Source organism: Carassius auratus, chromosome 36 (assembly GCF_003368295.1).
Source record: "Carassius auratus strain Wakin chromosome 36, ASM336829v1, whole genome shotgun sequence".
Lineage (NCBI taxonomy): Eukaryota > Metazoa > Chordata > Actinopteri > Cypriniformes > Cyprinidae > Carassius > Carassius auratus.
Window position 1 is genome coordinate 5388055 of NC_039278.1, and position 25158 is coordinate 5413212.

At 37.4% G+C, this 25158-nt stretch overlaps 3 protein-coding genes across 5 annotated transcripts in view; all 3 read right to left on the bottom strand.

Moving 5' to 3' along the window:
- The window catches only part of LOC113055022 (sodium-driven chloride bicarbonate exchanger), a 33644-nt gene extending 23203 nt beyond the window's left edge, over positions 1 to 10441 (bottom strand). Inside the window, exons 1-2 of one of the 3 annotated variants that reach the window (XM_026220954.1) lie at positions 10168 to 10441; positions 6541 to 6567 (exon numbers count right to left, since the gene is read on the bottom strand). In XM_026220954.1, the coding sequence (XP_026076739.1) occupies positions 6541 to 6567; positions 10168 to 10215 (75 nt within the window). In that variant the 5' untranslated portion in view covers positions 10216 to 10441. Of the gene's footprint in view, positions 1 to 6540; positions 6568 to 7771; positions 7874 to 10167 lie in introns of those variants that run through there. The other 2 variants (XM_026220952.1, XM_026220953.1) reach the window with 2 other exon arrangements.
- A 1278-nt stretch (positions 10442 to 11719) lies between these two features.
- tbr1a (T-box brain transcription factor 1a) lies at positions 11720 to 16131 on the bottom strand. Its single transcript, XM_026220955.1, has 6 exons — positions 14961 to 16131; positions 14484 to 14638; positions 14119 to 14240; positions 13612 to 13770; positions 13457 to 13518; positions 11720 to 12603 (listed from the first exon to the last, which is right to left on the bottom strand). Exons 1-6 carry the CDS (start codon positions 15476 to 15478, stop codon positions 11859 to 11861), a joined length of 1761 nt encoding a protein of 586 aa, XP_026076740.1. The 5' UTR covers positions 15479 to 16131; the 3' UTR covers positions 11720 to 11858.
- A 143-nt stretch (positions 16132 to 16274) lies between these two features.
- On the bottom strand, positions 16275 to 24893 carry psmd14 (proteasome 26S subunit, non-ATPase 14). The gene is made up of 11 exons (XM_026220956.1): positions 24763 to 24893; positions 24122 to 24178; positions 22577 to 22648; positions 22146 to 22265; positions 20601 to 20671; positions 20366 to 20516; positions 17200 to 17307; positions 17020 to 17094; positions 16817 to 16942; positions 16603 to 16665; positions 16275 to 16452 (listed from the first exon to the last, which is right to left on the bottom strand). The coding sequence occupies exons 2-11, from the start codon at positions 24167 to 24169 to the stop codon at positions 16354 to 16356; spliced, it is 933 nt and encodes a 310-aa protein (XP_026076741.1). The 5' UTR covers positions 24170 to 24178; positions 24763 to 24893; the 3' UTR covers positions 16275 to 16353.
- Positions 24894 to 25158: the final 265 nt, after the last annotated feature.

Genomic DNA, 25158 nt, shown 5'->3' on the forward strand with positions numbered 1-25158 from the left:
ATTTACATGCACACATGCAGCACAGGGGTGAGGGAGGAATGGGGTCACTCTCACATGCTGGTTTCATACAGAGCAGAGCAATGTAGAGCTTTATTTATTTTATTTTTATGTAAAAACTAGGGTTTATGTAAAAACTACCAGTTGGTTTACATGAACAATTTGTGTATTTTTATTGTATATATATATATATATATATATATATATATATATATATATATATATATATATATATATATATATATTAGCTGTAGCTAAATCACAAATCATCAAGATAATTAAAAATACTGAACATAACTGTGTGAATGTTCTTTCATGGGAAGTAAAAGAGATTCACAACAGCAGTGGGATGCTTTTTTCCCATTAAATATTAAAAGAAAATACATCCTGACCTCATTTTATACTTAAGAAACAGATTCTACACCGTCTTCCACAAACACAAACAAACACAGGCTTAAAGACATGAATCTTGCTTAAGCCAACATGAAATCAGAATGGCATCAAGATTTACCATATTTTAATACATTTTAATATAATTTTTGTGAATTATTTTTTGTGAATTCACTGTTTGTGAATTATCATTACATGTTATTCTGAATAAAATAATATAAAAATCTAAATATTTAAGAGGATACACATTCCATTACTTTCCAGCCCCTCTCCACCTGACTCTATTATTGTACAGTATTCAATGCCCTCTTTCCAGAGTCCCATGTTAGGTCAGGGAAATAAAATTAGCTCTAAGCTTAATTACATTTTCTGTTGTTCATCACTGTTTTTTTTTTTTCGACTATATAAATCTAAAGACATAAAGACGTGAATTATCAGAGAAAGGCTCAATATCTGGAGTCTGGTGGAATAAAATTATATTGAGGAAATGTTATATTTGAGTTGTTGTGCCTGAAATGTTTATATTAACTAAAATAAAATAAAATAAAATATTGCAAGTCCAAAACCTAGCCGTCCAACATCTCCCAGAACCTGCAGATAACAGCTGCCTATCTTACTCCAGCAGCCGGAGAATGTCTCCAGCACTTCATCCTTTCCAGTGTCACCCTCTTGCTGTCGTCTCATGCCCCATTTAACGATGACAAAGAAGGCTGCTGTTAAAAGCCGAAGAGGAACGACGGAAGACGACACTTTTGGAGACAGGACATTCTGAATGTGGGTGCCGTGATATATACTACCCACATGTTTCATCGCCTCTGTGTTCAAACAACAGTGAATCAAACAAGTCAACCTAAATAAAATACAAATGTTGTTGTGAATGCATTATGCTTCCATACATGTTACTCCTGTGGTTTGTAGAGTCGTTTCCTCCTGGCAGTTTGAACATCTTACAGGAAATTCCAGAGCCAGAACTGTTTGTGTTCCCTAAACAGCATCCATTAACTCTGCAGAAGTGCATGGACCTGTATATTCACACTTACATTCCTGAAGAGCAATGGATCTCATCAGACAGTAGACTGAATAGTAAGAGTTCCTACTCTGAAGGGATCTTCTTAGCCTTCCGACTAGAATTATAGTCTGTTTTTACACTAACATCTTCATTCTTCAGTCCTGATAGCATTCTCAAAGCCTTCTGTCTGCATCTAAGGAGACCTCAGTCAGATATTTTTTGCTAGTGACACAAAACTTTTGCATTGATGCAATGAGACATTATGAGGACACAAGGATGTTGTTTTTGTCAACAGCAGATCCAATAGATCATAACGGACTTATGTAAATGGTTTATAGCGGATAAAAGGGTCACATGTATATATATAGTGTGCGACAGATGTTGCTTTTCTGCTGTAATGAGTGACCTGTAATGATTGACTTTAAGACGTTAGGAGATTGAATCTGGATTGCTTTACACTCAAGGTGATCAAGGAAGCTTATAATGTGAAGAGTAATCACCAAACTACCGAACAAGCCTAGAATTTTGCTGGAACTTGTATAACACCATAGATTCATCACAACGCAACTCTAGAAGGGTCTGCAGGAGATGAAAGAAGATCAGATACTCCTAGAATAATCATTCCCACTCCTAAAATCACTATCTGAGGAGGGACGTCCGGTCAGCTGTAGCTGAGGGCCTGGCAATTTTCTTTTGAAAGAACAGAGTAATTATATTCAGAGGAAGTTTAACATTGACACACACACAAATGTTTCGCTGAAGACCCCATGAAATGGCTTGATGAGTGCAGTTTTCTGTGTTCTGTTGACGTATTTCCTTTTGAAACCGGAAGTTGAGGGCGTATAGTTTCGAATTTCAAGGGGCTTTTAAGTCATATTCTCTACAAATCTGAATCTATGGCAAACAATACATGATTTTAAAACAAAACAATGCATCTCTAGACTATTTATTTAACATCATACTGAACTGATCCATTATTGGTTCACTTGGGATCAACCTGATTTATTATGGAAGCCACAGATATAAAAATTCTTTCCCATAGTTATATATATATATATATATATATATATATATATATATATATATATATATATATATATATATATAAACCCAATTCAACAGATGCAGTAAGAATCGCACTGGTGAAAAATATCAGTCATTTTATAATTTTGTGTTTCCATACTGGATTTGCCGTAAACAGGACTTTGTACACTGAAATGCTATCACTTCCTGTTAATCTTCTTCAGCACACAAAGCTCGTTTTCTGGGTCACGGTACCTTGTGACCCAGTTCTGTCTATGAAACCTTATTAAATGATGGCATGCATTTGTTGCATGCAGTCTTCTCCACTGAAGATCACTCTTCAGCACAGTGCCAGGTCACGACGCCATACCCTTTAAACAGCCGAAACAAAACAGTGTGTCACCAGCTATCAGTCACATTATTCACTCACTGTTCGTCTGTCCTAGAGATCTCCCTGCAAGTAAGTCTTTAAAACTGCATGATTGTGCAGTAACAACTGTAGCGGTGAGAGACAGGATTATTTGGGGTGGATGAAGAGGCTGAAGGGGGATGAATGGGATCTGAGCCGTTCGATTGGCTGAGAGTGGCGGGAGTGATCCCGACAGACGGCTGTGGTATCCATGGCAATGGAAGGATCAGCATCAGCATCCTTCCACAGAGCTGAAAGCGGCGCACACTAGCATGACGCCTCACACAAACAGCCCATGCCTCATTAGCATAATTAAAATGCATATTTACAGCTTAGTTCGTCATCAGCCTAAATATTTTCTGCTCTTGGATACAATATTTTCTTCCTCTGATCTTGCTGTCTTTATCTTTCCTCTCAGTATATGCTGTTTACGTCCCCAGAATAAATACTGACACACATTTGTGTTCACATCTGCTCCTTTATTCCCTCTAAAGCTGTTCCCTTCTGATTGAACCAGATTCATCCCTTCTGACCCTCAGAGACGAAAGATGAAAAGGACATGAGGAGAGAGAGGAAAAGACGAGAAACGGAGAAACCGTGGGAAGGAGGTACCAAAATAGCTCCAAGAACACAGAAACAGGAAATGCTGATAGAAAGAGTGTAGGAGAAGATAAAGATGAAGCTTTAACAACCAGGATGAAAAAGACATTTTTGAGCGTTATATAACCAGAACTCAACGCTGAAACAACCACATCTCTACAGAGGCATGCAAACAACCTCAAGGACACGCCAGAGACACTCCGGCTCTCGGGACGCTCCATCCTCCTACCTGACAGTTAAAGCCTGTATTCATCGAGGATCTGTGCTGCATGCTGTCTGCAGCGAGTCCAGACGACTGTTCCTTATCCCAAGGAGAGGAAATGTGTGGTGAGGACACACTAAAGAGCAGCTAAGTTTCCTCTGCGCACCTCTTGCCGCGCTATTCTTTCTGACACAGCTGTGGCCCTGATCGCCGGGGCTGTGTTGTCCAACTGTTGAGAACAAGACGTGCAGCCTGTGTTTGACAGGCGTCCATCCACCAATCGGACTGGAGATTAGAGTGCCGACATCACTGACTGCGTGGACTGGTATCTGAGCTGTATGAGCGCGTGTGCTCAGTGATTCACGCTCTGTGTGTGAGCGTTTCGGATAATGTGTGCAGCTCTGAGCTCCCTCCTCTCAGTATTTCAACTAAAACATCAACATTCTAATGCATCTCATGCATGATGGGAAATGTAGTTTCAACCGTTAGCTGTTTTAGGACACACAGACTGCTGCTTCATTTTTAGGAGCCAATTGAAACTGGATATTTATAAAATTAGAGGATCTTTTCTTTACAGTTTTTTTCAACTTCAAAATATTTAGTTCATCTTTCAAAAGTAATTATGTCAATGAACATATCAGTGCCATCAGAATGAAAAGTTTCTTGTGTCATTATTCACGAACAAGATCAAAATGTTTAGTCAAGTTGTCAATATAACAGTGCACTCTGTTAGTATTACCTAATGTAAATTATGGCAACAGGCTGCACTTCTAATGCCATATATACATTTCAAAAGTACAAATGTACACATTAATGTTCGTGGGATGATGACTGAAATAGACTGGATAGGATTCACAGTTACATTTTACTAGTGGTCTGACAAAAAAAAAAAAACTTACAACATTATTGTGATATAGAAAAGAAATATGGGCACAAAGGCAAAAATACAAAATTAGAAAGGCAAACACAGGTAGCAATCCTAATTGAAGGCTCATGAGATGCACCTTTGAGGTATTTCAGAGAACTGGTTTGTCATTAGCTGATCTACATTATTTTCATAAGTGAAAGTCAAGATTCACCTGCACAAGGCTCCACAGCTCTGGCCAGGGGTGCCAAAGCATTCCCTTCGCCTGTGAGAGAAGGTCCCTCCATAACAATATCAGCCACTGGGCAGCTATTGACAACTGCACTAACTCCAAGTTTGGTTCTTCCAAAGTGGGGCCACTCTGAGGACTGAGCAAGTGACTTCCATAACCTGTCTGATGACCTGAGGAAGCAGGGCAATCGGGGGGAAGGTGTACAGGTAAGACCTGGGCCAATCATAGGCCAGCGCATCTTGTTGCATGGAGAAATATGTTGTGCGGTAAGAGTTATCTTCTGAGTCAAAAAGGTCAACCTCTGCCCTCCCTAAGACAGATCAGATTTCCTGAACAATATGAGGATGCACTGTCCATTCTCCCGGAGATACATTGACTCTATACAGCATATATTCGCCAAGGTTCAGACTGCCTAGCAGATGAACCACTCTGACAGGAAGGTTTTCAGGGCCAGAAAAACCACCATCATCTTGAGGCATTTGATATGGAGGCACTGCTCATGGATCGACCAGGAGCTGAACGCTGGATAGCCCTCTAACAGAGTGCTCCAACCAGTGTTGAAGGCATTTTTCATTACTACAACTACCTTCCTCCTGGAGGTCAGTCTCAACTGCACACCAGGTTGGAACAGGTGAGAAGTTGTCCAAGGGGCCACAGATTTAATACAGCGATGGGTCACCCTGGCGTAAAACCAGCCCAGGTGTCAGGCAAAATTGAAAAGGCCACATATGAAGAAGGCCTAGAGGAATCACAGAGGAGAAGGCTGCCATTGGGCCAAGCATCCTATGGAAAATCCTGAGGCGACGTAAAGTTTGAAGTCCTTGGCTTGAAAGATGCCGCCAGTCACTGAATAGCCAGGGACAGAGTCTATCACAGTCCCCAGAAAGACTGCTCACTGTCTGGGAGACAAATTTACTCTTGAACTATTTATGCTTCACTGAGATACCATTATTGCTTTTATTAATATTGTCAATTTATTTATTTTTCACAGTAATTTTTGTTAAAGTTTTAGTAATTTAGTTTTATCATTTTCATTAGGTTTTTTTATTTAGAATTTTTTTTTTACATTTTTGTATATTTTAATCTCATTTTTAACTTTTATTTTATTTCAAGTTTATTTCAATGCTTTTTAACGTTTTAGTTCACTATAATATTCATGATCAGAACATATGTACTCATCACATTTGCCCAAAACCTCTCAGGTGCATCATTTGATCACTTGGATGATGACATTCCAACAAGCACTGTGGGCTTTTAAGCAGGGTGTGTTTGGTTATTAAAGTGATGAATCGAGCATGCAGTCCTAGTATAAATCTCTGCTTATGGAGACATGTAGCAGACTGAGGTTCCCCACAGGTCTGAGAGCTCTATGTCCTCCAGAGCAGCATGCTTCCCTTGGTCACGCCGTCTGCTCACAATGGCTCCTCTCCAGCTCACTATATGACAAATACTAAAAGCTGTCCCATCTCCCTCTCTCTTTAGACTCATGGCTACTCTAGACTAAACAAAGATTGATGCTTAAAATGTCTCAGTATCTCTTAAACTCTCCTGGTAACCAAAAGCTTGTGGATGAAGATTTGAATTAACGGTTAGTGACAGGCTCCACTGAATGCCTACAAATGTCCAGTCAAGCGCCATCAGTCTCACATGGAGACATTAAAAATTGACTGCCAATCAGTCACAATGAATCACATCATTTGGATGCATGAAAACCAGACACTCTCTTACTCTTGCAAACAAAACAGTAATTAAATCCACAGCATTGTGATCATGCTTTGAAAAGCATAACAGGAAATTAAGAACTAGGACTCACCCCGTTATCACTAGCAGGACTCTGAACCTGCAGAGGAGAAGAAAGGCAATAAAATCACTTGCACCATCAGTATTTACACGACACACATAATTACAGTGAGAAAGAGCTTGGACTTTTATAACCTACATGCAATGTTTTTTTTAAAGCATATGCATATGAAACATTAAAAAAATACAATTTTTAACCTTAATATTGTGTTCCAGCCATTCTGAATTATTGCATTGGACAACCAATCAGTTTAAAAAAGAAATACAAAACCTATGTCAATTGAACAAAAATAAGTTGACAAAAAGATTGAATTCAATATTTGATAATAATATAGCATATAAATATATGACCAATTTTTTGTAGGCTGTTAATTTCGGACCGGGAAATCCAAATTGTGTAAAGGTACATTTTTAATAAGGTAGTATAACACATGTGTCAGGTTCTTAGAAATGTAACCTTTGTATTTATGTTGATTCCTTTTGTACCATTGTCATGAAATGTTGACATTTAAATGTCATGTGGTGTAACCATCATTTAAAAAAAAAAATTTATATGCAATATATGTGTTTATGCATTTGAATATAATTCCAAAATAAAATACACTTTTAATAAATATCATAATTTACTAATTCAGAAATACCATTTAAATACCAAGTTTTTGGTTAGCTGTACCATATAACATTTTACAATCTAAACTATCCTCGCCTTGATGTCAGATGTCAAATTACTTTTAGGAGACTTATTAACCTTGACACATAGTTAACACGGTCCACTCTATGATATCATATCCTGTTTTTTGTTTTTTTGTTTTTTTCACACCACATCCATATTTTAGGTCCCGAAAGAGAATAACTGCACATGTATATTTGCAGAAGGATCATTTTCATCTTTTACTAAAATATAAATGGTCTCAACATAAACAGACATGCACTAAAAGCCACAAAACTCTCATTTTGATTTTATATGGTCTAGATTAACCACAAAGTGAACACAGGATTCAGAAGATCAGACAAAGCAACAGAACAAATTTACTAACATGAAGAATAAAAAAAAATCTGTGTTAAGGCTAATAGACAAATATTATTCACTCTTCTTTGACATGTTTTACCACACACACACATCAGCATTCAGGGCACCAGCTGCAGCAAAGTAGGCAGTGACTTATGATGGTCAGAAAAGGCCCTCTGGGACTCAGATCACTGGCATCGCTTCAGCTCACATTGAGAGTTACAGTGAAACGTACCAGCCCAGTGGATTCAACCGACCGCTGGATCTCTGCCAGTGACGATAGGTTCAATCTGTCTCTCAGCTCACCCAAATGATCACAAAAAAAAAAAAAAACATATTCTTATAACAAACATCTTTAAATGTTATATTTGAGCAGCATATTTTTTATATTTCTTTTATTATTAAAACTTCTTGGTAGGTTTTCAACTTCCATGCCATATATAATCTTGTGGGGTAGAAAGAAGAACGAAAAAAAAAAAAATAAAAAAAAAAAAAATATATATATATATATATATATATATATATATATATATATATATATACTCTCTTGGTGTAATTCAGTGTCTGCTTTTTGTCTACGCTGTACTGAAAGTCTGGGTTTCTGATGTATTTAGTACATGGATAAAGTTCATATGGGCGTTCAAATGGTGGATGTGGCTAATAAAGCCTTGCTGCTGCATGCACAAACTGTACTTAAGGATTTTGTAAGTGCACACTCCTCTTAGCAATGTCTGGAAACCTCTGAACCATGTATGCAATGATTAGACAGGAATGTAACCACAAACACAGTGTGTGTGAATATCTTCTTAGGAACCAAGTGACTTTCTGTGCCTTTGCTCAGGAATGAATGGATGGCAGAATCAATAGGATGTGGGTGGATTCTTCTCAACTTCAGCACCAAACTGTCAGAAGGAGCAGAGACCCTGGCTCTTAAGACAATTTTAAGATTGCAGCTGCTTTTTTAGGTTAATTCAATCAATTATTACATTTTTATTTCTTTTCCTTGATGAAGAGCAATTACAGTAAGAGGCTAGAGAGTGCTGGTTGTTTTGGTGTCACTTAATCAAGAGATAATGAAATTCGGGCTGGGAAAGCCATGAAATATGCTTTGATTAATGCAGGTATTTGGGCAAATAGGTGGTCAACCAATTCTGGAGCCTGAATCGATCTCAAGCGTATGACATTCTTTCTTCTTCTGTGCACAAAAGAAGCTATTTTTTTTAAAACAGTTTTAGCATGTTTTGTCCGTTCATCAAAAGACAATGAGGTAAAAACAACTATACACTGACTTTCACTGTATGCACAAAAATACTGTACATAAAAACATTTTTAAAGATATCTTATTTTTTTCATATTCTTTAGAAAAAAGAAAGCCATACAAGTTTAGAATAATATCAGTAAATGATGATGACAGCATTTTATTTTTGAGTGAACACTTCTCAAAGTGACACTTTTTGCATAACATTGAACTACAATTTCAAAATGTAATGTCCAGTGAATAGTGCTAAACTATGTTTAGTTTTAACTGAAACAGATGTAAATCTGGGAATGTTATTACAATGGTTGTTGTGGCGCCTAACCTGATTTTACCAAGTGAGACATGTTCCTGGGACAACATCGTTGTTGACCCTGGAACAACATTGTGATTAACCAATCAGATTTGAAGAACCAGTTTATAGATTTTGTGAAGTTTATGCTTAAAATCAGTGTTTGGTGCTTGTACATCAGTGTCATTCATCTATCATTTCCTCTGATTTTAGGGATTACTCATGGTTAAGGTTAGGTTTAGGTGTAGGGATATGGTTAAGAATATATTTTTGGAGTAAAATGTTGTTCCAGGGTCAACAAAATATGTTGACCTAGGAACACATCGGACTTGGCAAAATCAGGACGTGCTGTTGTGGCCCACAAATTAAAAATGTATGGTGAGTGGCACTAAAAGTTTAAAGCTCTACTGCATTTGAAATTATACAACATATACAGTAAACCTAAACCAATGCAAATGTGGAAAAATCACCTGTTGAAGTAACCATACCTTAAAGGTTGCTTCTTTAAGCTAAATAATGATTTGTGTTTCACGGGACTTGCAAGCACTTCACATCGCACATTGTAAATTCAATACTGCACCAGGTGAGCTACTGAGCCATTTTTATATATGGCCACCCCAACAATAGAATAAATGTAAATTAGATGAACAGGTGAAATCATCACACGTGAAGGCCTCATTAAATTCCACAGCGATGCTGGGTACATTTGACACGAGACATGCAACTCATGAGAATGCTGAGCGCACATGCATGCATCTAAACCCCATATATAGTAGGCTACTGTACGACATATGCGTGTGTAATTAAAAGCCACGCAAGCAGGTGTGAATCGTGTCACACTACAAACGCCGTGTCCATGTAACATGAAGCCATTTTGGCAGTAAATGAGTCTGTATTACAGTCTGCAATTAATATTTAAAACACACTTCCAGTCTTCCAGTGGCGGTGGGTGAATGATGGCCATAAAGGGGTCCAACCCAATGCGGCTCGAACCACCGAAAGCCCTTTTCCGCGACGCACACCAGCATCATGTCATTGCCCCTCCACCGACGGATCCCACATGAAAGAGGAAACTGGTTCTTACCGCAGGAAGCAGCGGCTCCATCTGCGCTCCTTGATCTTTCACATCCATTCCTGATATTCTGGTTTATTCTGTCTTGTGCGTCTCTGGAGGATTTTCTCTAAGACACTGTCAGGAACGTAGAGAAAATGGCATGTATGTTGATGCGGTTTCGGTAGAGATGTATTAACCGTCGGGTTTTTTCGCTCTTTCCTCGCTTGCGCTCCTTCAGCGCGTCATTTGCGCTCGCGTGACGCAAATGCAACCGGCAGCACGCGAGTTAACAGAAACCACCGGGACGCGATGAAACGCTCCCGAGACAAACGGTTTACGAAATGTGAGAATATTGTGTAGGCTATAGAGCGATTATTAATTAAGTATTATTTAAAAAAAAAAAGAAGAAGAAAAAAGCATTTACTTCTTAAGTTTTGCGCCTAGTTTACATAAAGTGGATTTAATTTAGTAAAAATTATATTATAATTATATTTGTAAATAATAGGCTAGCTGGGCTATATTTCACAGTTTGAAGTAAAACGTATGTGTTTTCTATTGCAATCTAGGCTATGTTGCTTTTTAAACCACTAGTTATAAGTGCCCTAAACTAAGATTTCGATATCAGAATAGTCACGAATTCTATTGAGCATGTTGTCAAACAAATGCATCTATTATTCCTGGCCAGTAACAATTGAAATGTCCAATAGCACTGTGTGTGTCTATAAAATGACTTCCAATATTAATCCATCCAGCGTGGAAATATGTCTATATACCAGAATATCCAGCAGTGGAATTACGTTTACAGCACAAACAGTTCAAACAACGCTATTTAGGAGAAAAAGTAAATAAATAACAGCATGGTATTAAATAGAGGGAAAAAAAGTGAACATGCACAGCTTTCAGTTATATTTCTTCCTGATCTAAACTGGAGGAATGTTCATCCTCTCACATGTAAGAGAAATAAAATGCTCCCATGAGGCATACAGTGCTTTACTGCTGGACTTCAAGGACTGAGTAGACAAGAAAAAATAAAGTTCACTGTGCTCAACTTTAGTCTGGGATCCGCATTTTCTTAATTACTTTTCGCTTGATTTTAATTTTGCAGCAGGGGACAATCAAACGTTTAGGGAAGTAATCCTTCTAAAGTGAATCATCAGTAGACTAAGTAGACAAAAAATACGTTCCTCTGGCGCCACCTTGTGTTGGCATTTATCTATACGCAACATCTGACAGTTTTATTTGGGCATTCAAACATTCTGACACTAGCATGATGTCATATTCAAATTAACATTTTATATTTCACAATAAGCATCTAATAAAAAAAGAAAAAAAAAGAAAACGTATTATTTTTAATTAAGATACTGTTTTAATAGGTCACAATCAATACATTTTCAAATTAAACGTGATTTCGGGCTAATAATAATTAGACTGATTATAATGATTATGTATTTACATTGATTATATTATTACCGATGTTGGTCTTAATTTGTTTTTTCCACCACAAATAATAATAATAATATAATTAAAAAAAAGAATATAGCCACCTAAGCCATCAAATACATCAAGTTTAGACAGTTGGAGATGTTCTCATCCATCTTCGATGGTGCAGTGTAACATGAAAATAAATAAATGCTGTATACATAAATCATCATAATACTGTTCTTTCTATATTGATAACATCAAACTGAGCATTGAAATGAAAAAAGGCAGATTCTTTAATCTCATTTTTGGCCGTTTTGTGAGACCTGCATGTCTCTTGCAGTCTGAACATCTGAAACCGGATCGATGGAATGATTTTTCAGTCGAGCCTCTTCCGAAATCCTTAAATCACTGGAATTGACAGATTTTATGGAAGATCGGTTTTGGCTGGTCCAAGTCAAATCCGTGGCATCTTTCCCTTCCAGCTCCTCAGAAACTCCAAGAGCTGATGGGTCCATTTCCAACATATCTCCATCCTCAGGCATGTAATTCGATTGTGCTGATCTTTCAAGATCCACATCTAGAAACCAACCAGGCAGATTTAAGATGGTTTTACTGCCGTTCTCTTGCGATCCCCGTGAATCCCATCCAGCGGCACTGGTGTAGTAATCCAAACTGTGACTAGTGTCACCAGTGAAAGGCAGTCCTTTGACCCCCGCTGTGGCGTAAGAGACCACAGCCGCTGTGTTAATATCAGTTTGGTATGATGGAGCAGCAGCGGATGACACAAACCAGCTCTGCTCGGACACTGTGCTGCTCTCTTGGGTTTGGTTTGAGGTCACAAGGCTGTTAGTAAACTTGAGTGTTCGGTCAGTAGTGCCAGCGTCAGGGGGAAGAGTTGGAAAACAGGGCTTTGTGTAACCGTTGACAAACTGTTCCTGAAATAAAGCGCTTGTCATTGCGTACTGTGAGCCGGGCAGCAGCTGAGAGTGTGGAGAGTCACTGGGTGTAGGGGTCAGTCGGTCGGCGTCAGAGCCACTGTAACTTCTGGAGACATAGGAAAAATCTGCTTATGAACCTTTTCACGAACAAATCATGGCTTCAGCAAAAACTTTCATACAAAACGTTTTATAAACTTGAAAAAAAATGTAGGAACAACAAAACCACATATTCTGGGTGGCCTTATAATCTTGTTAAGATGAAAACTAGATTTCATCTTAAAAATATTTCAATACATACTGTACAGTGAAAGAAAAGCTGTTATGGTCTGATCTGAGAGGTATACCCAGCATATGAACTGCCAGAAATTTGGGTTCGTTTTAAAATGTTTCATTTGTGATTGAACTGGTTTTGAGAATGGCACACTTCGTTACTCGAGGATCTTGCTGTAAATGTTTTTAAAGAGCGCTGTATGTTTGCTGAGAGTGACAAAAGGCTGTAAGGAAAGTTTGTGCGGAAAGCCCTTATATGGAGATGGCTTGGGCATGTTTTATGCAAATGACTAACCTTAAGCAAGCGGTCACTTGTTTAAACATTCTAACAAGGTTAAGAACAAATTAATTTGTGTACACATGAAATTTAAAATGAAAATATAAAATAATGCATGCATTTATTAGTGAAAGAAATCCACTGCATTGCAATTTTATTCATTTTCAATATGCAATATGTGCAACATGGATATTGTAACAAAAAGTGCTACCAAAAATAAATGCTTTAAGATTTTGTTAGAAAAAAAAATCAAATTATTGTTATTATTATTATTATTAAGTTAATTTTATTTAAATTACATTTAAAATACATCATGTTAATTTCTGCAGTCAAGTCGAAATTAAAATTCAGATCTGAAATCCTGTAAGTGAAATAATTATCAATGCATTAATTTGCATGGAAATGCACTTACTTATCATAATTATCCCGAAATCCTTTAGCAAATGGATTGTGATCGATTTTTAGCTGCGTTATCTGAGGAGATAAAGAAACATGTTCATTAAATAATTTATTACATATTGCATTTTTTTGTAATGTAAATGAATGCAGCGATAGACTAGTTCTTACAGCTGTGTTCTGGTAAGCTGTGACAGCTATAAATTGTGTTTCAGGAAAGGTAAATGTCTGTACTCGATCAGGATCACTTGTATCTTCATCTCCATCCTTGCTTATTTCAATCACATGCACCCTTGGCTGATACTTCTGGAGAGACTGTAGGACGATCATCTTCAAAGACAAAGAAAAAGAATCAACATAAAAAAAAGAAACATGCTATTTTCCCCATTCCCATAAGAGACATAACTGTATAAGGAATTTCTATACATATGTGAGTATATTATATATACACATTACATTAATTATAAATCATAAGAATAATTTTCAAAAATGCCATAAAAGTACATAAAAGTGATTGGTGATTGTACCCCAAGGTAATTTGAAAAAGGTCATTTTTCATGTGCAAGCTGAAATCATGCAAAACGTGCATCAAATGCCGCTTATGGTGATTGCTGGCAAATGAAAATACATTAAGAATACTTCTACTGATACTTATCATAAAGAGAAAATGACATTCACTTGAGTAGAGTTGCTGTAAGCTCCCTTGTTGTTCGTCAGCTTCAGTTTTCCAAAAGAGATCTCCTGACGCATCCAGTGCGCGCCGGTGTTTGGAGAGTCCGGGTGCACGTATACTCTGCTTCCTTAAAATAATAATAATAATAATAATAATAATAATAGTAATAAATAAATTATATATGTATATGAATGGGTGTTACTATTAAAACGGAAGTGACTAACATGATTATAACTGTGTAGTTATTAGTAATATTTAATTTATTTATTTTTTCTAGGTGTATTGTCGGTTCATGAGGTTATTTGCGCTTTGCAAAACGTAGCAAAGCTTTATGATAAATTCCTCTCGAGTCGATTGATTATTATTTTACCCGTGACATTAGTGTCCGCTTTGCTGCAGGGAATCCATTTCCCGCCCTGGAACCTCCAGTGGTTCGGATCCGCCAGAATCACATCCACAACAATATTATAATGACACGTCGGGTCAAGACCAGCAACACTAACACTCAGAAACGGAAACATCCGGCTGCAGGAAAACGAACCGAGACAACAAATTACTTTTCCAAAAGTAAAATATCAGTAAAAAATAAATAAATAAAACTGAAATTTTGTAAAAACTGCCTGCAATAATCTAAACTGGAAAAAGTAGCCTACTTTTCCAAAATAATTAATTTATAATAGCCTAATTGGCAATTTAATTACACAATTATTATACTGACATTAATAAAATATTTAACTAATAAAATGAAAATCTCAGTCTTTAAATTATAATTTTAGGCATTCATTCTCTCTTTTATCCATTTTTTTAAATAACCAATTAAAATAAAAACATTTTAAAGTAGACTTACCGCCCCTGTTTAGTAATGATCATTTCTGTTTGGTGTCTGTGGAATTTGAACCACAGCGCCCGATTACAGAGGTAAACCTGGGCTTTCCCGGGCACCGAGGCGAAAGGATAGACGGTGGTGTTCGGGTAAGTTTGTCCGTACGGCTGTGAGTACGCGTAGCTCAGTTCACACGGCCCGTTGCTGATGAACGGATGAGGTGTCAAGTAGTGACTGGAGAGTGGCGGGAGCGCGGGAACTACCGGCTGCCCCGAGTACGAGAACATGGCAGAAGACGAGGCGAAACCGGTCCGCGCTTGACTTGATTCGGGCTCATCTCCTGCAGCGGAGACGTAATCCCGAGTGTTTGAGGGGTTTCTCATCCCTGTGGAGAGTTTCTTTAACGGTGACTCGTTCTTCAGGGTGTCACGGGAGGAGGAGACGCGGTCGTCCCCTGCGGCGGTGATGGGTGTCAAATCATCGTCCACACTCACCGGTTCGTTGGCCAGCGCGGGCGGTGAGGGGAGCTGCTGCAGGTGCATAACTCACCGAGAAAGTTCTGGGATTCAACCTGCGTTCAGACCTCAGACATGCTGCTGCTTTGGCTGGTTGTTCACGCTTATTGCTGCTTGTGCCAGGAGCGCGTTCACACAGAGCTTAATATAGGAAAATGACGTGACCCCGCTTTTGATAACACCGGAGTGGGCTGGGGTTTACATTGAGATTGTTCAATACTGATTTTAATCATATTAGGTGAGCATAAAACGTTCATAAAATGTATGAGCTGGTAAGAGGTACAAAATGCCATATGACAGAATAAAATACAGAATGTATTCTTATTTAAATGTAATTAATCCATATCCAAATCTAATTAGTGCATTGCGGAAGTGATAAAATAATCTTCAAATAAAAACAATTAAAAAATCAGTGTGCAATATTTTCTATATTTGCTTATTTTCTTAGAAAATGCCATTTTTGATAGGAACAGATTTGAAAACTCAGATTCCGAGATTTTGAAAAGAGGTGAAAATATTCCTCAATTCAAGTGAAACCTTTTAGGTGGGAACAACCCTGTGTACAGAGCATGCAAATAAATATTTCACACTGATGCTCACTTCAGCATGGTCCTGTGCTGTCATCTTAAATAAGGTGTTTCAGTGTTGTTCTGTGAAAATCTCTCTCAGAGTCCGGAGCTTCAAGGGGGAGTCCAAGGACAACTGATTTACACAAACTACAGTGCATACTTTTTATATATTTTGGAACATTGATATAGTTGAAAAGTTGCTTGTCTTTACACGTGAACCTGCCCTTGATGTCCATGATGGAAAGAAAATGGGATTACTGGAATTTTGTGTTTATTTCTTAAAAAGACAAAACAGTTGTAGAATATGAACATTTATGCACAGACAGAGGGAAATCACTGGAACACAACGGTGTCCAACATCGCTGCGAGGCACTGCACAATATTGGATGTCATGAGAACATCCACATGCTCTTCCAAATGCCTTTTAGGATCCTACAAAGAGAAAGAGAATAGCAGGTTCATGAAGTCCTGTAAACTTTTTGAGACTGCAAAAGGTCATCACCTGTAGTTTTTTTTTTTTTTCAGTAAATACAGTACCAAACCACCAACAATATAAACATTGAACAAGAAGAAACTAGTGACCTGTTTTCCGACATTCTTAATGGCAAGTTGCTCAGGAGTCATCTTGTCCTCTTCCTCTACAGCCTGAGAAACAAGAACAGTTTCACCAAAACATGTCATTGGGTAAAAAAAAAAAAAAAAAAAACTCTTTCCAACAGAAAAGCTGCACTTCAGCTCTACCATTAAATGTTGTGACTTGAGAGCAAGAATCCCTTGTCACTGTGCTTTTGCTTACCTTATTGTAGTTTTTAGCCAGTTCGAGCATCTCCTTGACGATGTTCTCGTTCAGTTTGCAGTGTTCACTGTAGTCCTGCAGAGTCAGACCCTCCATCCAGCTTTTCTTGTGGAGGTTCAGCAACATCTGAACACAAACCAACACTATGACTGTCTAGTTACAACAACAGAAAGCATGTTTAAACATTATCTACAAGTTCAAACCTTCTGTTCCAACTCATTCTTCCTGTAGTTAATGGTAATGGAGTAATAATGTCTGTTAAGCCCATGAATCAAAGCCTGGAAAAAAGAAACAACCCTTGATAAATAATAGGAATATATAATAAATATTTAACTTAATTAAAATATATATATTTATGGTAGGGACACATATATAAAATGAACCTGAATAGAGGGCTTGTTGAGGTGTCCCAGATTAGAAGTGGTTTGACGTGGCTCGTGACCCAGGACCATCATATTGGCATTTATTAGCCTGAAAGCATCAATCACAACCTGGAGAGAAAAGAAAAAAAAAAGTACTGTTCACATCACTGCATCTTATTAATGGCTTATAAATAAGTTCCTGTAGCTCAATTGGTAGAGCATTGGCTATCAAGCACAAGGTTGGGGGTTCGATTCCCCGGGAACATATGATAGGTAAAAATTTATAGCCTGAATGTACTGTAAGTCCTTTTGGATAAAAGCGTCTGCTAAATGCATAAATTCAATTTTTATTTTTTTAAATATTTAATTTAATAAATGTTTTTATTGTTTTAATGCATTATGTGAGCTACAAAGTGTATATGACAATCATCTCATATACACTACTGTGCAAAGTCTTACACCATTAAAAAAAAAAAAAAAAAAAAAAAAACATTTGGTTAAGTAGGAATGCACCAAAATTATTGGCTGAAAAAGGCATTTTCAGTTTTTGGCCAAAAATAGCTAATATGAAAAGCAAAGTACGCTCAAATAATGCACCAACGGGACATTTCTATGTAGCAGACCTATAGTTGTTCCTGTCTTGTGTGCTTTAATATGGCATCAATGATAAAATCATGACCCTCTCGTTCACTGATCTGCTCCCCGCTATGCTCGGTTCACATTTATAACTTTGAAAACGGATTCATTACATCATACCTTTTATCACATGAAGTGTAATCAGTTTAGAGACCATTTTTAATTAGACTATTTTCACCAGATTTTCTACTGATTTTAAATAATACGTTTTAATAATATGTAGGAACACAAAAGGCAGTATAAAAATAAAAAGGCTTGGAGCAAATCACAGTGATGAGATATTTGATGGAGTTCTTGCCTTGGACAAAAGAGTGTTAAGTAGGGGAGGGATTGTGCAGAAAGAATTGATCACACACGCATACACAAAGTAACGCCTCCTGAACCCTGGGGACTCGTTAGATCCTGACTGAACCAAATGGTGTAAAATCCTGCAGCGTCCCGCATCTGTGCTGAGGGACGTTCCCGCTGTCAGGATGTGCGGTGTGAGTGTGTGATCCTCACATGGTGTATTATCATCAGGCACAGGAGAAAGACAGAGACTGTGTAGTGCTGACACCATGAAGAACTCACAACACTCTTTAAACCATGTAAACTCGCACCATGTTCACAGAGACGCGATGATATTCTGGAGATGTGGGATATGAATATTTTAAAATGGAAAACAAACAAGTGCAAGGCAATGCAATGATACCTTCCAGGTCAAATGCTTCAACTAAAGTAAAAGTTCAGCTAAAAGATTCATTGGCAGAGAAAATATAGGATTCTTTTTTAAATATTACAATTTAAAACATCTGTTTTACTATCTTAAAATACTTTAGAATGCAGTTTATTCCTGTTAAGCAAGCAATCCACTATGGGTGGCAATGTTCTGTCAAAAGATCTCCAGGATAAAGTTGTGGACAGGAACAATGGATTCAAAAATCTTCAAAGGCTTTATTAATGTCTAGAATCTCAGTGAAGTCTATTTTTAAGAAGTAGAAGGAATTTGGTACAGCACAGACCCTGGATCAGGACATCGCTCCAGACTGGATGAAAGAGTCAGAGAGGCGACCAAGAGACCTGAACGACTCTGAAGCAGCTGCAGGAATTTATGACAAAGAGTGGTCATTGTGTGCATGCGACAACAACATCACAAATTCTCCACAAATGTGCCTTGTATGGGAGGGTTGTAAGAAAAAAGCCAGCCCTCAAGAAAGGCCACATGCAGTCAGACTGAGCTTTGCCAAAGCTCACCTTGAAGATTCTGAGGCAGATGAGATTAAAATTATTATTAAATAATTATTAATATAAATTTTAAGGCCTAAACACCAAACAATGTCTGATGGAAAACCAATACAGCTAACCATCAACATAACAGATTACTCCAGTAAAGAATGGAGGTGGTAATATCCTGTTATAGGAGTGTTTATCTGCAGCGGGGACTGGAGCTTTTGTTCTCTCTACCAGAAAGTTGTCAATGGGATTCTTCCAATGACCCGAAGCACACAGCAAAACTGACCACACAGTGGTTGAAGGAGAAAAAGGTGAATGTCCTAGCATGAGCTCGTCAGAGCCCAGACTTAAACCTCACTGAAAATCTGTGGGATGACTTGAAGACTGCAGTCCACAAACTTTCATTATCAAACTGAACTGAACTTGAGCAGTTCTGCAAAGAAGAGTGGGCAAATATTGCAAAGTCTAGATGTGCAAAGTTAGTATAGACAGAGACAAATCCCAACAGACTAAAGGCTGTAATTAACACAAAAGATGGTTCAACAAAATACTGAAAGAAGGGGGTGACCATTTTTCCTGATTCTGTTTTCTCATTTTTTTCTGACATGTTGGAGTTTTATCTTTCACTTGGATGTGACTGAGTAAATATAGCTGGATAAAACAAAAACTATGTACGTCTTCATTTTAAGGTTGAAAATCAACAAAATGTGATTATTTTAAAGATGGTGATTCTATAATTATAAATGTCTGCAATGTCACTTTAGATTAATTTAATGCATCCATGCTGAATAAAAGCGTGATTTTTTTTTTCCTTTATTTAAAAAAAATCTTATTCAGCCCCAAGTTTGAATAGTAAATACTTTGGCTCCAACATTATTTACATAACCATCAAAATAATATCAAAATGGTTAAGACATTTAATAAATACTGAGTATACTGTACAATATGTTATTTGCGTTCTCTCTTTTCTTTCCTTTTTTTATTTTATTTTAAATACCCCTATCCTCTTCCTATAATAATCTCTCTTCCTGTCTCCATCCCCCTCCCCGGGGCTGATGGGAGAGATGGAGTCCTCACACTCTCTCACGTGGTTCAGAGGGTGCTAATAGAGCTCACAGCGGCAGACAGACAAGAAACAAAAAAATCAGACATCCATGACTCTCACACTGACACATTCACATATCCAGAAGAAAGATCTCTGAATTTTTAAATAGTGTGTGTGTGTGTGTGTGTGTGTGTGTGTGTGTGTGTGTGAGAAGTGCTACCATCTATAAAACGAAAATACTTCTAAATGATGACCTACTGCTTTAAATTGTTGCTTATGTTTATGGACTTTTACCTTTCCCTTGACACTTTGTATGGGATCGACCACCACAGCAACGGCGCGTTCTGACAGCGCCTCAAAACTCTGCTGTGTGTTAATGTCCACACCTGACAACCAGCAGCCGAAACCGGGGTGACTGTGGTACCAGCCCACCACCATCTCAGGCCTGCAACACAGAGATCACAAACCTTCATAATCCAACATACAATTTCATCACAGAACAGTAGTTAAGTTTTCCCCATTCTCTCACCTTCCTGTCTGTTTTAACATGTCCAACATCTTGGCTTGAAAAACAGGGTCCACGGCCTCAACGCTCACACCCTGTCAACAGAACAAACACCCAGAATCACTACAGGAGCACAGGTGAACACAGTGTAGAGTATAAAACACACTGGAGCTTGCTGTTAAATACAGTTATTCAAATTTGACGGGACATCTTTTGAAATACAATAATAATTGAGTGAGGGAAAAAAAAACACTTTAGTTATCAAATCAAGTCGTTGATAGGGTAGTGAGATATTTATCATCTTTGATAATATCATACTTGCTGTTTTAATGATGTGCAAACTGATATTATGAATACAAATGGCAAACAATCACACACAACCTTGTAGAGTACAAAAGCATTCACTGCACGATGAAGCCCATTAGAATTAGGGATGTAACGATATCAAAATCTCACGGTACGATACAATTTCGATATTGACCTCACGGTACGATATTTATTGTGATATTGTGGAAAAGCTCACGGTATTGTTAAATAACTCACGCTAGTGTTTGTGATGATAATAGCGAAAAGAAATACCGACATTTATTCTGCTTTTGCCAGTCAACAGGCAATTCATTGTTGTATTTATGGATCTGTGACAACATAAAACGCTGATCACATAGTGCTTTTAAAGTGCAAGTTGTAGAATGCTCTTGTAATGTAACTTTCAAAAGAAAACAAAATAAAGCTTTATTAAAATGTTGTAACATGTCTCTAGAACAGACTACTCAAAATAATCACTAAGTAAAGGGGGGACAAAATGTCTATACATATGGCAAAAAATAAATAAAAATCCCCTTTTCTGCGATGAATTGGTCATAGAGCTCATTGTAGCGGTACCTCAGGTGTTGAAATATATTTGTTCTACAATATACAGGTTCACACGTACTCCGCCTGCAAGTGCGTATACAGTAACGTTATGTGTATGCAGTGCAGAAGCAGCAGCGAGAGCATTATTGTAATACGAAAGCACGCAGAAGAGAGAGAGCCCGGAGAGAGTGCGCGCTCTTAAAACATGTCTCCTCTCGCTCAAACTGCGTTGTGTGCACTCACAACTCTCTCTATGCTCATGTGCTAGATATTAATTATTTTCGCACCTTCCTATTTCTAACCTTTTCTGTTCACATCTTTCGCATCTTTTATCGTGTGCAGTGTGAATGCTCTGATCCGTTAACACGGGCTCGGAAAAAATACGCATCACAGACAGTGTGTGAACCTGGAGTAACACAGGCATATGCCCAGTCTGTCCTGTTCTCGCGCTCCATTTAGGCGAGCTGCATTCTGATTGGTACGGATAGCATACTGTGGGAGGTCGGTATGCTATCCGTGGGCCATGGAAAACCGTACTATAAAGCCATTTAGAAATCACGCATGCTCAAATCGTGATTTTATGACAATTTTGATTCATCACACAGCCCTAAACAATAGACTTTTTTTCTGTTTTGCCAACAAAGAGAGCTCCAAACTAAACTAAGATCTTTTTTTCAATATCTCACACCCTTAGTCAATGGGGATATTTTCACTCACCGTTCCTGACTGTGGCATGGCAAACACATCAATCACGCGTACAGTGTAATCGTCTACAAACTCCCCCAGCATCAGACCCATGACTTCCATGGGCACACCAGCACGGCCATGTTTCAGCATCTGCACACACAGACAAAGAGATGAAAAATGACTTAAACAATGAAGGCATTTAACTTAAAGCTTACGCTCTCAAATACTGACTTCAGACTGGTACTGACCAATCACATTTTTGGCCTCAAATTAGTCAAATCATACTCCCATAATAGCAATGGAACATGTATTAACAGAATCAATCTGAAACAGTGACAACAACACCATGATACAAACCAAACCAGGAGAAATTAACCATTACTGTTACACTATATTTTGCACGGTGCATGAACAGGTGTGAAGGGCAAGATGTGAGAGAGCAGAATAATGTGTATCCTGACCTTCAGCAGGGCGAGTGAGGAGATGTACACCTGTTCAGCTGTGTCCACAGCGGGGGCATCTGTGGGAGGACCCTGCAGAAAACACACAGTCCAGATCAGTCAAATCTGTTTAATACTTACATTCGTTGCAAGCTGATTTGACCAATTAAACCAAACTAATTATTCACAGGATCTGGATTCTTTCACTCATATTTTCAGTTTGATGACTTTGATCATTTTAATATACTGCTAATAGTTTAAGTACTTAAATACTTTTAGTTATCATGTGGAAGAATGAATAAATTATTGTTGGGGGGAAAAATGAATGAATCAAATCAAAGTTTAAAGTGGCAGGAGATCTGTTCATGTCAGTCAATACTGTATGAATTATTTAGTTTTAAACATGAAGCATGTGCAGCTGTAGACGGAAATGAGAGAATATGAAAGGCGCACGACTGAAAAACAAAGGAATGTAAGGTGTGTTTTCCTCTCGCTCACTTCTGTGCTGACTGCTGGAGTGGGGTGTGAATCAGCAGGTGGCAGCCTGTCACTGGAAGTGTTAATTGGCAGAGAGAACTGAGAGACATCTCTCTACCCATCATGTGCACAGGCCTTGAGAAAAACCACACGAGGATGTTCTCATAATACCTCCATCCCCCCTCCACCCAAAAAAGCACCCTATTTATGTGCCTGCTGAACATCTGACACATTTATGCTCACATAAAGTTAATAGAAATTCTTCAGCATAATGGTTTTACTAACAGAAGTGTTTGCAGTCTTATTGGCTGGCCAGGTTTTAGGTTTTAGACAATCCCTAAAATACTTATGCTACTTAATATGTTTGTGTAAACTGTGACCTTTTTTTCAGGATAGTTTGATCCATTTAAAGCTCAGAAGAACAGCATTTATTTTAAATAAAAATATTTTTAACATCATAAATGTCTTCGCTATCAAATTACTGCATTATTATGGAATATAAGTATTACATTTAAAAATAATAACAATTTAAAGTAAAAATTACTGTCAACTACATATTTGAACATTAGTAAAGCAGAGTATTTTCTATTGAAAGCAAGTTGGGCAGGACATATTGAAGGGCCTTTTTAATGAAATTTAACCAGATTTATTCTTACATTTGGAATTAAATATTATATCTTTAATATATAAAATATAAAACATAAAATATATCTTTATGTAAAACCACTCACCTTTTAATTGGAATTTATATTTTTTTATATTACTAATTATTTATATATATATATATATATATATATATATATATATATATATATATATATATATATATATATATACACACACACACACACACACACACACACACAAACACACACACACCAATAACATGACAGTCAGAGAAACTGCATTATGGAGACCATCTATGGATATATCTCACTGTGTGTGATGGCAGATGTATTAAACATCAGTGTAGATAAGCTGTGTGATGCAATCTTTAGCTGTCTAAACTGCAGGCTGCTGTCTCTCACAGTAGATGCTATACAAAGCATTAGGTTTATTAAATGTTTAAACAAACTCAATATACTTTACCTGGCTGAGTCCGGGCATTCCCCCTCCAAGCCTCAAAAGCCGGTCCATTCCTAAGATCTGGACACATATAAACAAGCAGTGATCTTTAGTGTACAAACCTGTCAGTTCTTTTATATTAAAAGACCTGGGGACGTTTCTGATTCATGAATATTGTGTGTATGTATTCAAAAACACCTACATTTCCTCATGAACTATTTTCAAACTGTAACTAATAAAAATATTCCACGCTGTCCACCCCAAAATTAACATAATAAGAGCTTTTTTTGTGAAATACAAAAATCAGACGATTCACATTTTAATTCGCTGTCAAACATCAGAATGCTAACATGCTAAGCTATTTAGCATAGTGATATTTACACAAACTCCTATGTAGCTTGTGAGCACATAAATAACGGGGAAAATAACTTTTTTTACTCAAAACAGACTATAAACATTACTATAACTATAACATTACTTGATGTTACTCATTCATAACTTCAGTTATCTCTTAACAACTGTTAAGAGAGGCTAACAATGCTACAGAGGTTAAATACATCACTCAACAACAGCTAAGCATTTTTAATCACAGAAACATACTCTCGCAGTGAATAATACCCCGTAAACAACTCTTTAATGAACGTAAACCTGTATTATTTCTTTACCTGTGTGATGAGAGAGATATAATGTCAGAGTGCCTGCTCAGTTTCAGCCCGACTACAATGAATCAGCCAGAATTTCCACCGTGAAGCGCACCACTACAGCGTTATACAGGACAGCGATTAGGTTTTCAGAATAAAAGTCCATGCAACGCTTAAAAAATTATAATGAGAATTTAGAGCTAGATGGTCTGTATTTCAGTATACAAATTAAAATATGACGTATATTATTTTATGTTATATGAATTCCTCATATGTTAATTTATATACAGGACTGAGACTTTGTTTTCAAAATAAAAGTCCATGCAACATAATGAGAATTTTGAGCTAGATGGTCTGTATTTCAGTATATTTAATAATAATAATTTGAAATATTTAACGCGTTAAAAAAAAATAACGCAA